The following is a 14,362-nucleotide window of genomic DNA, read 5'->3' as shown; positions in this document are numbered from 1 at the left end:
TTTTTTTTTTTTTCGTTTAAGATGGCTTTCTTATAGCTTTTTAAAGTTTAGAAATTTTTGTACTGAAATGCTACTCGAAAAGCAATAAAAAAATGGTCCTAAACAAAGCCTTTTCATCAGCCATGATTTTGAATTTATAGTCTCAATTTTTTAATGATGGAAAAAATTTAAATTGTATTGTCACACATGTAAGTGTAATTATTCCTCTAGGCTCAATTTTGAAATAAATACTCTTAAGAAAATATGATTAAAATTTAAAATTAATTTAAAATAATACTTTTAGACACAATTTAATTCAATCGGAACTAATTACCATGTTTTTACAGTACTAAATTATATTTTCATAAATTAAGATTAAATATTTTTTTTTATTTACAGATATTTTTATCATATAAATATAAATTACTCTAAAAAATACTTAAATATAAAAACTGGTAACAATCAAATCGTTTAACTAAAGAAAAATATGTTTGATCAATATATATTTTATTTTATTTAATAAAAATATAATTATATATCAAATTAATTTCAATTCACCCAAATCAAATTTTCCCATCTTGTAAGAACTCTACATAGAATTCCTTCTAAGAATTGCTTCCCAATTATATATCCACCCCTTTTTTATGCCAACTGTACCTTCAAAGGCCTTCTAGCTTTGTTTCGTAAGCTACATGAAAACCGGAAGAGAAACCCTTCACTCACGCAGAGAGCTGGAGAGAGAGAGAGAGAGAGAGAGGAAAAGGGAAAGGAGTTGGGGTCCTGGGGAGAAAGCTGAGAAGGTGACGTCACCCACTTGAGAAGCAGGCCCTTCATTCCATCAGCCCACGCGCAATTGAGAGGAAACACTTTCTTTTTATACTCCTCACTCTCCCCATTCTCTTCTTTCTTTCCTAACTCAATCCCAATTCTGCTCTTTCTCTCTCTCTCTCTCTCTCTCTCTCTCTCTCTCTCTCAGTTCAACCAGAATTCCCAAAGCATTGCAAGAGAAGATTAGTGGAGGAGGAAATTCAGAAGGTTTTGGTATTACTCGCATAACCTCATAGCCTGCATGGTTCTAATTAATTAACCTTTGCGATCTATAATCTTCTTCATGATTTTTGAGCTCTTAATCGTTGTTAGTTCTTTATTATACCTAAAAGAAATTGTTGTTAAGAAACTGATCAAAGTTTAATTTCAAATTATTTCTTATTTAATTTTGAAACTTTTGATATTCGCTGAGAGGACTTAATTCAAAAAACTTAGATCAGACTATCTTATATATTTCTCTAACAAATAAATTTAAAAATTGGTTTTTTTTCATGTTTTGATCGATGATTTTCCAATCAATTACATAGAAGGTTTAGAATGTTTTATGTTATCAATTTCGTCACGCAAAGTTCTGATTTTCATTTTTTTTATAGTTGACTGTTTTTAAATGGTTTCGATCGATTAGGTTTCACTAATTAGTTTTTATCCTTTTGAGATCTCTACTTCTTCTGCTTCTTCTACTTCTTCTTTTTTGTTTGGGAATTCGATCTATTATGTTCTTAGGCAGCAGCATTTTAGCTCTTTCTTCCTCATATATTACCGAACAGCATATCCTTTACTCGTACTGTCTCCTCTTTTAACGAAAAAATTAGGAACTTTAACCAAAATCAATAATCTGAAAGAAAAAATGCTACAGATATAGGCTTTGTTTGGAACAGCTTTCAAAGTGCTTCTTAAAGTAATTTTTTAATGCAAAAAATTATTTTTTATCTGTAAAAAAATGAAGTTATAATTAGATCCAAAGAGCCGTTCGACAGATTCTGCTTTCTATCTCTCTTATAAGTTTAACAAATAATAGGGAACTTCACTTAAGAGTGGTGTGTTCTTATCAGCTCAGCATAGGTGCGTGTGCTTCCAGTTCTTGTAGGTTTGAAGCTGATCCGTTCTTTGATCGCTTGTAACCCTTATACTTATGTATAATATAAAAAAAGATGATGATGGTCTATTGATGGATCAATCAATATCATAAAATTTTAATAGAAATTGTTCATAACGATAAAATAGTTGTGTTCTTCATTAATTTGCATGCATGGTTGCAGATCTAGGCAACCTATTGTCGTTTTTTGCATGTTATTTATCTGTAGCTTCTGTTAGATCTAAAAAAAATCATATTCATATATTTGTATAGAATTCCTCGTAATTTGGGTTTTTAATGAAAAATAATGATTAAAAAAATCTTAGAAAAATAATAATGTTTCCTTTTTAATTTAAGAATAAGAATAACTAATCCAAATTTCTTAGCATTCTGAAAAAAAAAATTATTAGAATTTCTCTGAGAGTATACATAGCTTTTAAATTTTATAATGAAAATTGGTATAATGTCGATACAAATTGAGTAAAAGTATAATAAAAGGGGATTTACATACATACCATAATTTATTTCATGTAATTTACATATCTAACTCATAAAACTTTAATATTACATTTTTAACATTCATATAAAATTTTAATATCAAATATAACACTCTTATATTTCATTCTTACCACCCATAATACCACCCTATAAAGTTTAATGTTTTATTCCATGCTCTCATATTTGTTCTATGAATGGTAGGAATGTAATATTAAAATTTTAGATGTTAAATATATAAATGACATGAAATAAAATGGTATGTATGTAAATCCCAAATTAATAATTGAAGCTTTTCCGATGTGTTCAATTTTAGAAGAGAAGTCACCTACGTACTGTTAATAGGAGTATTAAATCAAAAAAAAAAAAAAGGAGTATTAAATCAAATATAATTAAAGAAAAAAAGATGTGAAATCTTAGAACAAGTAAAAAAAATATAATCAATAGAACCAAATGAGATGTAAAAGGAAGAAAATGAGAAGCTAATCATAGTAAGTTTTTCATTCAGATAGGCCACTACTCTCTTAGAATTTAATTAGGATTTTTATGTGGGAAACATTTCATAATATTTCTTTCTTCTTTCTTTTTCCTTGCCCAATCAAGAAAGATTTTCTATTATAGTCAGAAGAGTTTATTATCATCTTTTGATTTAATATTATTCGATTTAACCTTAAAAATATTGAGCAGACCATGTGGGGCTGCGCCTACAAGACATTGCAATCCATTAGCTAGAGCCTAGAGAAGATGGAGAAGGAAGAATAATATCTTAAGGAAAAATTACCCTAAATCCAGCTTGAAATGTTTAGGGCGTGAGCAATATAGAGGTTGATTTTGGGATAGATTATGATGCAACTACTAATACTTTACCCTCACATAACATAGATTATGATGCAGTTGGGATGACAAACTCCTCACTAACTTAAGTAGGTAAATAATTAGGAATAGCCTTAATTATCAAGAAGGATCAATAATATTGTGGGAGTTAAAAAAATCCAAAAAATACATTAAGCATTAATTAGTTGTAAAATATATTAAAATATATGGCCGCTTTATTCATAAAATTTTGATATGATTGTGTTTTTTAAACAATAAGGTCAAATTATAGCTAATATCATATAAATTTGATATATTTTACTATGTAATGTCATATGAGTGAGCATTTTGAAAGAGAAATAAAAGTTTTGTTTGGGAACGCTTTCTTATTACTTCTTAAAGTAAATTTTTAGTACAATAATTTTTTAAATTAAAATTTTTGATGCTATGAAGCTGCTTTAGTAAAGTAATAAGAAAATTGTTCAAAATGAAACTAAAGTATTGCATGCTAAATAAATTCACACCAAAATGATATTCTCTTGCTTGATGTGTCTAAATGATGTACATATATGACCTATGTTTTGTTTATTGAGTCATCTAAATTGTTTACACAAGAAGGAAAAAAAAGCTTTAAAAGTAAAATTTAATTATCTAAAGGAGTGTAGCATTGTTTGTGTTGAGAATAGATTGATTTTATGAGTATATCAAGCATTAATGATCTTCAAAATTTTGTTTCAAATTATGTCTTTGTCATGATCACTTCCTTGGAAAGAAAACTGATTCAGAGTATATTGATCAATTTGGATATGATAATTCAAAATTATTAGACTTGTTTATAAATAAGTATAATATTTCACTGATAAAACAACCCTTAAAGCTCATCCTCATCATTCTTTTTTCGACTTTTTTTTTTCCTTTTTCTTCAGTAGCATTCCATTTCGTTTCTTCTTCCTATACTCGAATAAAATAGTTGGTTTGGCTTTTCCTTTCACTTCGTCGTCTTCAACAGAAAGTAATTAGTTATTTTGGAAGGGCTGAGAGGTTGACAACGCTCCCATCGAAGAGGTGGACAAAGAGACAAAGGGATCAGAAGGAGTGCAGTACTGGTAGGAGATGATAATCCTTTGTTCCTTCCTTTTTATAGGCATACCTTTTTTATCCTAGGCGAGCTAGTTGGCCTGATCATCCAAGAAAGAAATTACTGTATATATAGTTTTATATTTTTATTTTCTCTGTGTTCGGACCGGGATAGGCAATCCCCCCCTCCTTTTCGGCATTGAACCAAAGAGCTATCGCGTGCTGTCTCTCGTAGCAAACGTCACCCACCTGTTTCATGCTCTTCCCATAGCTTCTAATCCATTCTCCCTTTCTCTTCCTGGTCTTCACAACTTCTCTCTCTCTCTCTCTCTCTCTCTCTCTCTCTCTCTCTCTACCTACCTACCTACCCGAAAACACTTTGCACGTATGCACAAATTTTAAGTGTGATAAAGACTTTGTGTCAACCAATTGATATAATGAAAATAAATATTTCTCACGTCTCCAAAATGGTCATTAATTAAACATTATGCTTATATGATTTGTAATTAAGCTAAAAGCCCGTTATATGCATAATTTGGAAGTGCCAAACATCTACTTTTTGTTTGAATTTAGTTTAGGGTTAATATAGGTGTGGAGTATATCTATAGATTTTGGGTTATTGGGTGATATTTTGATGAATTTTGTTAGTTTTGTGTGGAATCTTATTGTGCCGATCAATCGGATTGTACTGTTACCTCAAACCTCAATTCAATCTATCAAGCTCACTGTGGGTTCTCCTCCTACTTTGGGTTTAGGTACGGTGCTTTGCACCATTTTCTTTTTTTAAATTTATGTGCAACGCTCCAGCATCTCAGCTTTACATAGTTTGGTGGAAAAATACATAGGGCATAACGTTATAGCACTCCAGACCCAGCACTGTTGGTGTCATAAAGATCAAAAAGAGTACTTCACTATAGTAAAATCACCCCATTACTGACAGACTTTTTGGTTACTTTTCATTAGACGTTTTTCCGTCAGATTTCCGACGAATTACGATAAAATATTTCCAACTTACATCTCTTGGTAGTTGTTGTGTTCTCTTGTTTTGTTCTTTTATAAGAACGATGTTAGAGAGAAGAGAGACGAGGAGAGAGAAAAAAGAGATATACTATTTCACATATTTTTCATAGTGAATTTATTGATGTGATGTGGTTCCATGATTTTTTTCTAGTTTCAAAATTTTTCAGGTTAAATCATAATTTTTTTTTTTTGTATTTTATATTTCTTACTTAATTATTTCACTACATGGTTTTAATTCCCCCCACAAATTTAACATCTCATTGCTTTTATTTCTTTCCAAAAGCGGTGTGCGGTGTGAACGGATAGGGAGTACACATGTCACTAATATAATAAATAAGAAGAGTGTAATATATATGTAACTTAAAAGTTCTGAAGCAAAGAAAAGAATGACAAATTAATTAACAGCACACATAATTTAATCTAGTAGCAGCCATTTCTATTATTTTCTATATCGTTTATAATCATATTTGTGGACTAATAGAGCACATGCACGTACTTGAAGAATCATTACACCATCCACCTTCATAGACAACATCATTAGCAGGAGCTGCACACCTTGTCTCTAACTCCTGTGCAGACCTGCGCAGCAACAAAGATAGCTGATCAGCCTAGAAGCTCGCCATTGATTTCAGTAAACATTTAGGTGAAAGCCAACCTTTGTGATAATATTATTGCATGCCTACATAAAATCAATACATTTTTATATAACACTTTAATATTTATTTATATGCTATCATCATCGTTATATATATATTATCATTAGTGTAATCTCAACTATTTTGAATTAATTTTATGAGTCTCCTAATTTTTCATTTGTTATCATTAAGTAATTTGTGTGATATCAATTGATTCTTTGCATATGATCATTTAACCATCGGTCTTAGATATTATTTGGGATATTTTTCTTATTGTTTTTATAAGTAGTTTTTTAATATAAAAATTTTTAATTTGAAAATCTTTTGTACTAAAAAGTTTTTTGAAAAGCAGCAAGAAAGCTGTCTCAAACAAAAATCTTAGATTTCGTTTGAGACAGCTTTCTCACTGCTTCTTAAAGCAGCTTTGTAGTGCAAAATTTTAAATTTTGCATGACAAAGCTTCTTTAAGAAGCAATAAAAAAATCGTCTCAAATAAAGCCTTAATCTATTAGTTGACAACTTAATCTTATTCTAGCCAGTTCTCTATGTTATTTCAGTTTTTTTATAGATATTTTAATCCTATGACATAATACAAGAAGAGTTTAGGAGGAAAACTTGGTCAACCAATAGGACAACTCATTGGTCAAACCCAAGCCAATGGGGGACATGCACCTAATCCACTCAAGTATCAACTTTATATATATAAAATTTATCTCACGGGATATACATGGTTCAAACTATAGTGATTTGAGTAGATATAAAAGAATTTACCATCCTTACCATCTCAGCCCAGTCTGGACAGATTAAACAGCTCCTATTCCTGTGATTTTTTTAGGACTATTTTCATGAACTATAAATTAGGCTTTAAAGTTTTTTGGATTGAAAGAGAAAGCCATGATGAAATGAAATGAAGTAAATTTTAATAATTTTTTTATAATGATCATGTTTATCCAAACACAACCTTACAAAGAAAACGATAAATGAATTTGGTGCAGGCCGGACATGGATTCCATAGAATCGTGTGTTCCTCCTGGCTTTCGTTTCCATCCAACGGATGAGGAGCTGGTTGGCTACTATCTCAAAAAGAAGGTGGCTTCTCAAAAGATTGATCTTGATGTCATCAGAGACGTTGATCTTTACAGAATTGAGCCATGGGATCTCCAAGGTTAGTCATCGATCATATCGATACATAATTACTTAATTATAATGCTCTCTATATATTTATATTATATTTTGTTTTATTTGAACTTAGTAGAACGTTGCCGTATTGGTTATGAGGAGCAGACGGAATGGTATTTCTTCAGTCACAAGGATAAGAAGTATCCGACTGGTACAAGAACTAACAGAGCAACAATGGCGGGATTTTGGAAGGCAACTGGGAGAGATAAGGCTGTGCATGATAAGAAGAAGCTCATAGGAATGAGAAAAACGCTTGTGTACTATAAGGGAAGGGCGCCAAATGGGCAGAAGTCAGACTGGATTATGCATGAATACAGGCTTGAAACTGAAGAAAATGCACAGCCTCAGGTAATTAATCTAACTATCTAAGAACTTACTTTTTTGAAAAGAAAACTCATCTTAGGAGGGGTATCAAGGGGAGTTCTCACAATTCTAACATTTACTTATTTATATTTAAAAACAATATTCTATGCTTGTCATACTTACGAAATTTATAACTTATTTAATTTTCAATATATTTATGTTGATCATGTTGTTAAGATTGTGAGAAAAAAAAATAGTTATACAATAATACCAAAAAATAAAATTTGAGCTTTTGTTGTTATTAATGGCCCTTAAGTTTATGGTTAAGGGTATTACTTACTAATACATTTGGTTCAACTTAGAGCCCTTATGTTCCACCTCCCTAGCATAAAATAGTAAAGCTAATTGTTTGATGGGATAAAAATTTTTACATATTTTGTTGCTCTTAAGGATGTTTTCAGCTTATACTATGATCAATAAAAGCTTGAGAGAACGAAAGTCTCATGCAAGTCTCAAATTTGAGATCAATATTACAAAAATCACAAATTTGAGATCAATATTACAAAAATCAATTAAGAGTATGTTGGCTGAACCAAAGGAGAAGAATTATCATTTTCCTCATAAATTAATTGTTTTTTTTAATCAATTTCAAACATTAAAAAAAGCATCAATTCTCTTTGCCATTATTAAAATGATTAGTGTGCAAAACATAAAAGATTTTAAGATCATTTTATCATTAATTAGATGCATGCACTATAATTTTTATGATGAATCACTTCAATTACATGATAATATATAAGAATTTTTTTAGGTATGCTGTGTTTGATGAACCTCCCTTTGATGTCACTTTTTTTTCCTATTCTTGAGATCCTATCTTATATTTGTTTGATGAAACTTGTGCCGGTTTCTACCGATAGTGTTTCTTTCTCACAGGGTACCACATATGATCTTTATTGATTTTAATGGTCGATTGTGCTAACTACGTGTCCTTGTTGAAGTCCTGCTCCACTAACTTTCGTCTCTCATTGTTCTTTACCAAAGAAATTATTTTGGATGGTCAATTAGAGAGCCCATTTGTGTTGACTCACCATTAGTTTGCTCAAGCAGTCATGGTTGAAGTTCCTTTTAATAATTATGTTTCAACTACTCCCAAAGTTTTCATCAAGGTTTCTCCTCATCCACTACCTCAACTTTGATTGTCTTGAAGTTGATGTCTTATTACCTAAGCCTGCCTTCTCTCTCTCTCTCTCTCTCTCTCTCTCTCTCTCTCTCTCTCTCTCTCTCTCTCAAGCTAAAAATAAATGACCTTACTAAGCCTTTTATTTGACTCTAATAAATAAATTTACCTCAAGTGGCCCTCCCTTAGCTATTTTCAATGAGTTTTTCTTAAATCTTTTTCTCTCTAGTTGACAAATTGTGGGTCTAGAAGATCAACAACATGTTCATATTAGATTTTATAATTTTAGTAGTTATATTAGCATTTTCTCTCATATGAAATACATAGTATTCATATTACTACTTCACCTCTTGAGGTGGACTTCTACATTTAACCCTTAATTTGAACTCTAGTTGCTCATGTTTTGCTTTTCCATTCTCATGCCCAATTAATATTTAATTCTTTAAATATAAAATTTTATCTTTTTACGAAATAAAGAGAATATTTTATTAATAAAGATGAAAATAAAAAAGGAGAATCTTAGTTCCAAATAAAATAAAAAAATGAAAATAAAAGAGATACAAAATCAAGAATGTCAAAAAACAAAAAAAATGATAGTCATAAACACATGAAAAAAAAGGTTAGTTTCCCACTTAGAAGGATCGATCACTAGTATCTAGTAATTGTGGGTTCTTCGCATAGTTCAATTCTGCTTGCCTTTAGCTTATCATTACAATGATGAATCCTTGAATTTAGTTATAAAATCGAAGGGGATGTCATCTTTAGATCTAATATTCTCATAGAGAAAACAATGATCTTTCTGAGCCCTTTGATACTATACATATATGAAAGAGGATTATTTGTAAGAAACAAATAGAAAGTTATAGAGATATATTGTAACTTAAATGGTAGAAGTGTGGGAGAGGGGAGGATAACCTCTGATGAAAAATTATCATCATTAAAAAATTTAAATCATTAATTGGGTTTAGAACACAAGATATCTCTATGTTGAACTAAAGTTTGAGTTCCTAGAAGAAGGAGGTAACCTAGTGACAAAGAAGGAGAAGTTAATGAAGTAATATATCTATTGTAATCATTTGAAGGAGAGGATTTTATTATTTTAAATAGGATGCATTTATCTCAATACTATTAATTTTCATTAAGTTGACTTTCTACATTTTTGCCTAAGAAATTCTTGTGCCAAATTAAGTAATAGTGCATACAAAATTTTAGAATCTTTTCAAGTAACCATCTTTGTCTACATCTAATCCTTTTTTTTTTTTCAATTAAGATAAAATTAAAACATTTCTATAATATCTACTTCAATAAGTACTTTAGAAATGAATGGTCTAGAAAGGGAATCAATAAGCACATTAGTTTGATGAAGAGGTTTAGCAAATGTTAAAAAAAATATTAACAATGAAATGGACTTTAAGGATTAGGAATAATATCTAAATAGAGTAATTTGACATTCATATATAATGTTAAAATATAGAGACCATTTGCTAATCCTCATGAAAATTAATCAATATTCAAGTCCCTATTCAAAAGTAAAGCTAAGCAATCTTTTGTCATTTCAAATTTTAGTAAGATACTCTTGGATCTAAGGAAATTGAGAAGTTGTCTTAACAATAACATACTTTAAGCGAGTTCTTGATTTTTTATAATAGTGACCTTTCACATAAGAATTTCTAAAAATATAAAGATTAAAGAGGATATCAGTTTTCTATTTTACTATCAAAAGCGTTAAAATAAATTGACCCTCAAAAGAAGAGAGAGAAAAAGATAAAATATCATTCTTTAAGAATGTTAGGGAAAGTGGCTTGCTACCAATAGGAGGAAACTTGAAAGATATCCCAATACCTATTATAAAAGTAAATGATTTTACATGTCGTTCAGAGGCAAAATATAAGGGGACTGGAGCAAACAAAATTAAGTTTGATCGAGAGTAAACCCTTTATAATATAGGGAAAACCACCAAGTGAAGCTCTTAGGAGGAAGTGTTATATATGTGGCTATAATGGTATAGAAGGTCATGATAGAGTAGGAGGCACCACATTAATTGTTATCGATCAAAGGGGCATATTGATCTCTATGATGGAGCTAGCGATCAGTGAAATAAGAGGAAAGAGAATAATTGAAGGAGAGGGGGCATCAAGATGAATACATGAGATGAGGAGTTGGAGCTAGAAGAAAGACATATATGATCGGTGAAAGGGACTCTAGGTAATAGAAGGCCTCTAAGGGGACCTTAGAGGAGATCGACATCATTAAAGTTATGGATTATAAGACACCGATGTCACCAAGGGGTCCCAATGTTTGATAGGGATTACCTCGAATACTATCAAACAGAACATCATGATGCAATACATATATGGAACACATTGATGAAGTTAAAGAAATCATAAATTTATTTTTGTCATTTTCTTTTATTATTAGATCGAAAACCTCAAATATTATAATCTTTAACTTTCAAATATTTTAATCTTTAACTAATATTTGGTTTTTTTTTTTTTTTTTTTTGGCTAGTCTTAATTGTGATTGAGGTTAATCATTTACTTGACTCCATTGTGTAGATCTCAATTAGGAAAAATGGCTTTCAGTATAATGTTCTTTTTGAGGATTTAACGAGTTATTATTTCTAATATAGTTGATTCAATGATGATTCTTCCCATTGTACCAATCATCTTTTCTAACCATCAATTTCTCATTACCAGGCCGATTATGCCTTCCCTTATCCATAGTCTGATGTTGTGATTTCTCTTACTCCCTTGGATCATATTCATGTCTATCCTATATCCTATATCATCAAAATTTGATAGCTAACACACCAATAGATAAATTATTATAAAATTGTATTTGACTTCCATTTTGGTTGCCCGGCCCTTACCCTTAGAAATGTTGTTCATGAATGCTTGGGGGAATCTCTTCCTTCCTTGCTTCCTTATCTTTACTCCAAGCTCACAATTTTGGAAGATCCGTCCTCATGATGGAGTCTTTCTCTTAAGACTATTCCACCCAACCCCTCTCTCTCTCTCCTTCAATATTTTCTCCCACCCATAAGAATTGTTTATTTCATTTTTTTTTTCTCTCAATATTGAAGGTGACCTTCCATTCTATTTGGTAAGTTTAAGAATTTTTTTTTTTAAATTATGAAGCCCGGCTTTATTGTCTTCTGATTATTAGCTCGTGGATCACATGTTAGATACAAATATATCAAACTATCTCCTATAATGGCCAAATCCATTGCTATGAAATAATGTTAAGAAGTTGTTTTTCCAACACCTCCTTTATCAATTGTTGTCTCAATATTATTAGTCATCGGTCTTGTATTGTTTCTGAACATTTTTTTCTTAGGTGGCTTATGAGCAATCTTGTATCTGCTATTTTAATCATCTTGATCCATGTGTGCAATTTTTTGGAGAATATATACATATATATATAACCTCATAATTTAATACAATAATTAAAATATATCTTGGAACTTAGAGATAATATAACAATTATATATATACAAAGAAATCATAGAAGTTTCATCCTTATTAAACTATTGCTAGCTCTCCACTAGTAAATTAACAAATAATATCACTTTAGACTAGCACCTTTCAAAAAGGGAGCTTTATGGAGAAGGAAAACCATCTATTGATTTTACATGAGCTTCTTTCATTTGTGTATGAACAAAGATAGCGTCAAACATTCCCCACATCTTTATCAATAGAAAATTCATAGTAGAGCGCATGCCCCTTTTTTAAAGGTGATCAATCCATGCCATTCCTTTTAGTCCAAAAATTAGCTCGTCTATCCCTTTCATGCATGTTGTTACAAAAGGAAAAAAAAAAGAAAGAATTAGACCCACAAGCATTGCCAACCATGGTCACTTATGTCGGCACTTTCCCATATTTTCTCTATCTGTTTCTTGCTTAAGGATTTAATAATGTTTAGAGATATTGGAAAGCCTCTTGTTTGTCTCTGTCAAGTGTTCTTAGTTTGACCAATTGTCCAGCAAAATGTACTCTAACATCCCTCCTTTAACTCCTATGTCTCCTAAATTTATAATCTGGCAAATAATTTGAATTATTTTGCAGCAGTAATACACTTAGAATCTAATAAAGTATCTTACTTATGTCTTGTAAAACTTAGTAAGTTTTTCTGTTAATTACTAGATTGAAGAAATTTTTGAGATACTTCAAAACTTAAAAGGCTTTCATTTGGAACGGCTTTCTTATAATTTCTTAAAGCAGCTTTTTAGTATAAAATTTTACTAGAAATTTGCTTTAAGAAGAAATAAAAAAGTTGTCCCAAATGAAACCTAAATCAATTGATGCACAAAACATATTTAAAGAGAGGAAGACTGGTGGGAGAGATGCCTTGGGGAATTTTAGAAATTTCAGCTTACTTTCTTGGAAGAAAATTGGCAAACCAATTAAATGAGAAGATTGACATTTAACTATCTAAAATGATTGAATTGGCAAATATATATCATTTTAAAAATTGGTGAACTTTAAAATTTTCAATCGGAATTATATTTGTTTTAAATATGATCAAAGCAAACTTTACAGTCTTCTTGATAATTATTAAATTTAATATTACATCTTAAAAATTGGATTGAGGATATCCCCACATTTTCTTCTTCTTCTTCCATCCTTTCCTAATAAGTTCTATATAAAATGTCAATTAATCTCCATCTTCTTTCCAGGAAGAAGGCTGGGTGGTTTGCCGAGCATTCAAGAAGCGCACCAACAGCCAAACAAGAAGCAGCTTAGACAATTGGGATTCAAACTACAATATCTTCCCCGAACATAACAGCAGACTCATCACAACCTTCATGGATCAATATCCCACTTTTTCTCCTCATCTAAATGCCAAAAGCCTCTACCTAAAGCAAGAAACTGAACTGGAAGGTGGGTTAACTAAACTCCTTCAATACCCCAACCACTTTATCCAACTTCCGCACCTCGAGAGCTCTTATAATTCCTTTCCGCTTATAAAAACTTCGAGCAGCAGCTCTCTTTCCATTAATGCTCATTCAGTACGTGAAAATGAGGAGGAAAGAGAGGGAAATTACGCAGTTGAGAGAGTCACAGATTGGAGAGAACTGGATAAGTTTGTGGCGTCACAGCTGAGTCAAGAGGATGGTTTGGTGGGAGATTTTAAGGCAGAAGAGATGAATGGTTCGGAAATGGCTTTGCTTTTGCTTGAGAATGGGAGAGAGGAAGAAGGGAAGATGAAGGAGAATTCTGTTGACGATATTGGATTCTGCGTGTTTGAGTAGTAGGATTAATAAAGAAAGGATCGGTGCTGCATGCGCAAGAAGAAGCCGTTTTATTTATTCTTCTTAATTTGGTTATATGTTTTCTTTTTGGGTGTTTGTGGTTAGTGTTGTAATTGGGGGATTCAGTGAGAAAGAATTGGATGAGCTCTTGTTGATGGGCACTACTTGTGGAATATGAGCAAAGAAATTTATTGCTTTGAAGTGTGGATGTTGCATTTAGAGAAGAAATTGTAATTGTACTTTGTGTGAAGAATGAACATGATTTCTTTTGGAGCAATTTTTAATATATTACTTGAATTTATCGATTTAATCATGGAATTAAATCTAATTTTTATAATAATATAATAATAATAGTAATATCACCTCTATTTTAATGAGCTTAATAAAGTTATCAATTTTGATTCGAAAAAGTTTAAATTTGACTGAGAACAAATATTTCTTAGATTAAGGGTCTGTTTAGGACGAACTTTTATTACGTCCAGTGTAAGGACGTAGAGGAACATCCGGTTGGAGGCAAAATCCCGCCAAAA

At 31.0% G+C, this 14,362-nt stretch overlaps 1 protein-coding gene across 2 annotated transcripts; it reads left to right on the top strand.

Moving 5' to 3' along the window:
- Positions 1-718: 718 nt before the first annotated feature.
- LOC110104495 (NAC domain-containing protein 37) lies at positions 719-14,109 on the top strand. Of its 2 annotated transcripts, none has more exons than XM_020833643.2 (4): positions 719-1,020; positions 6,918-7,087; positions 7,178-7,449; positions 13,257-14,109. In XM_020833643.2, exons 2-4 carry the CDS (start codon positions 6,925-6,927, stop codon positions 13,830-13,832), a joined length of 1,011 nt encoding a protein of 336 aa, XP_020689302.1. In that variant the 5' UTR covers positions 719-1,020; positions 6,918-6,924; the 3' UTR covers positions 13,833-14,109. The 2 variants fall into 2 exon arrangements, with proteins under 2 accessions (XP_020689302.1, XP_028552073.1); XM_028696240.1 differs by having other exon boundaries at positions 7,175-7,449.
- Positions 14,110-14,362: the final 253 nt, after the last annotated feature.

This window comes from Dendrobium catenatum, unplaced genomic scaffold (genome assembly GCF_001605985.2).
Source record: "Dendrobium catenatum unplaced genomic scaffold, ASM160598v2 fragScaff_scaffold_80, whole genome shotgun sequence".
Taxonomy (NCBI): domain Eukaryota; kingdom Viridiplantae; phylum Streptophyta; class Magnoliopsida; order Asparagales; family Orchidaceae; genus Dendrobium; species Dendrobium catenatum.
The sequence above is the reverse complement of the archived record's forward strand: the minus strand, read 5'-3'. Positions and strand labels throughout refer to the sequence as shown.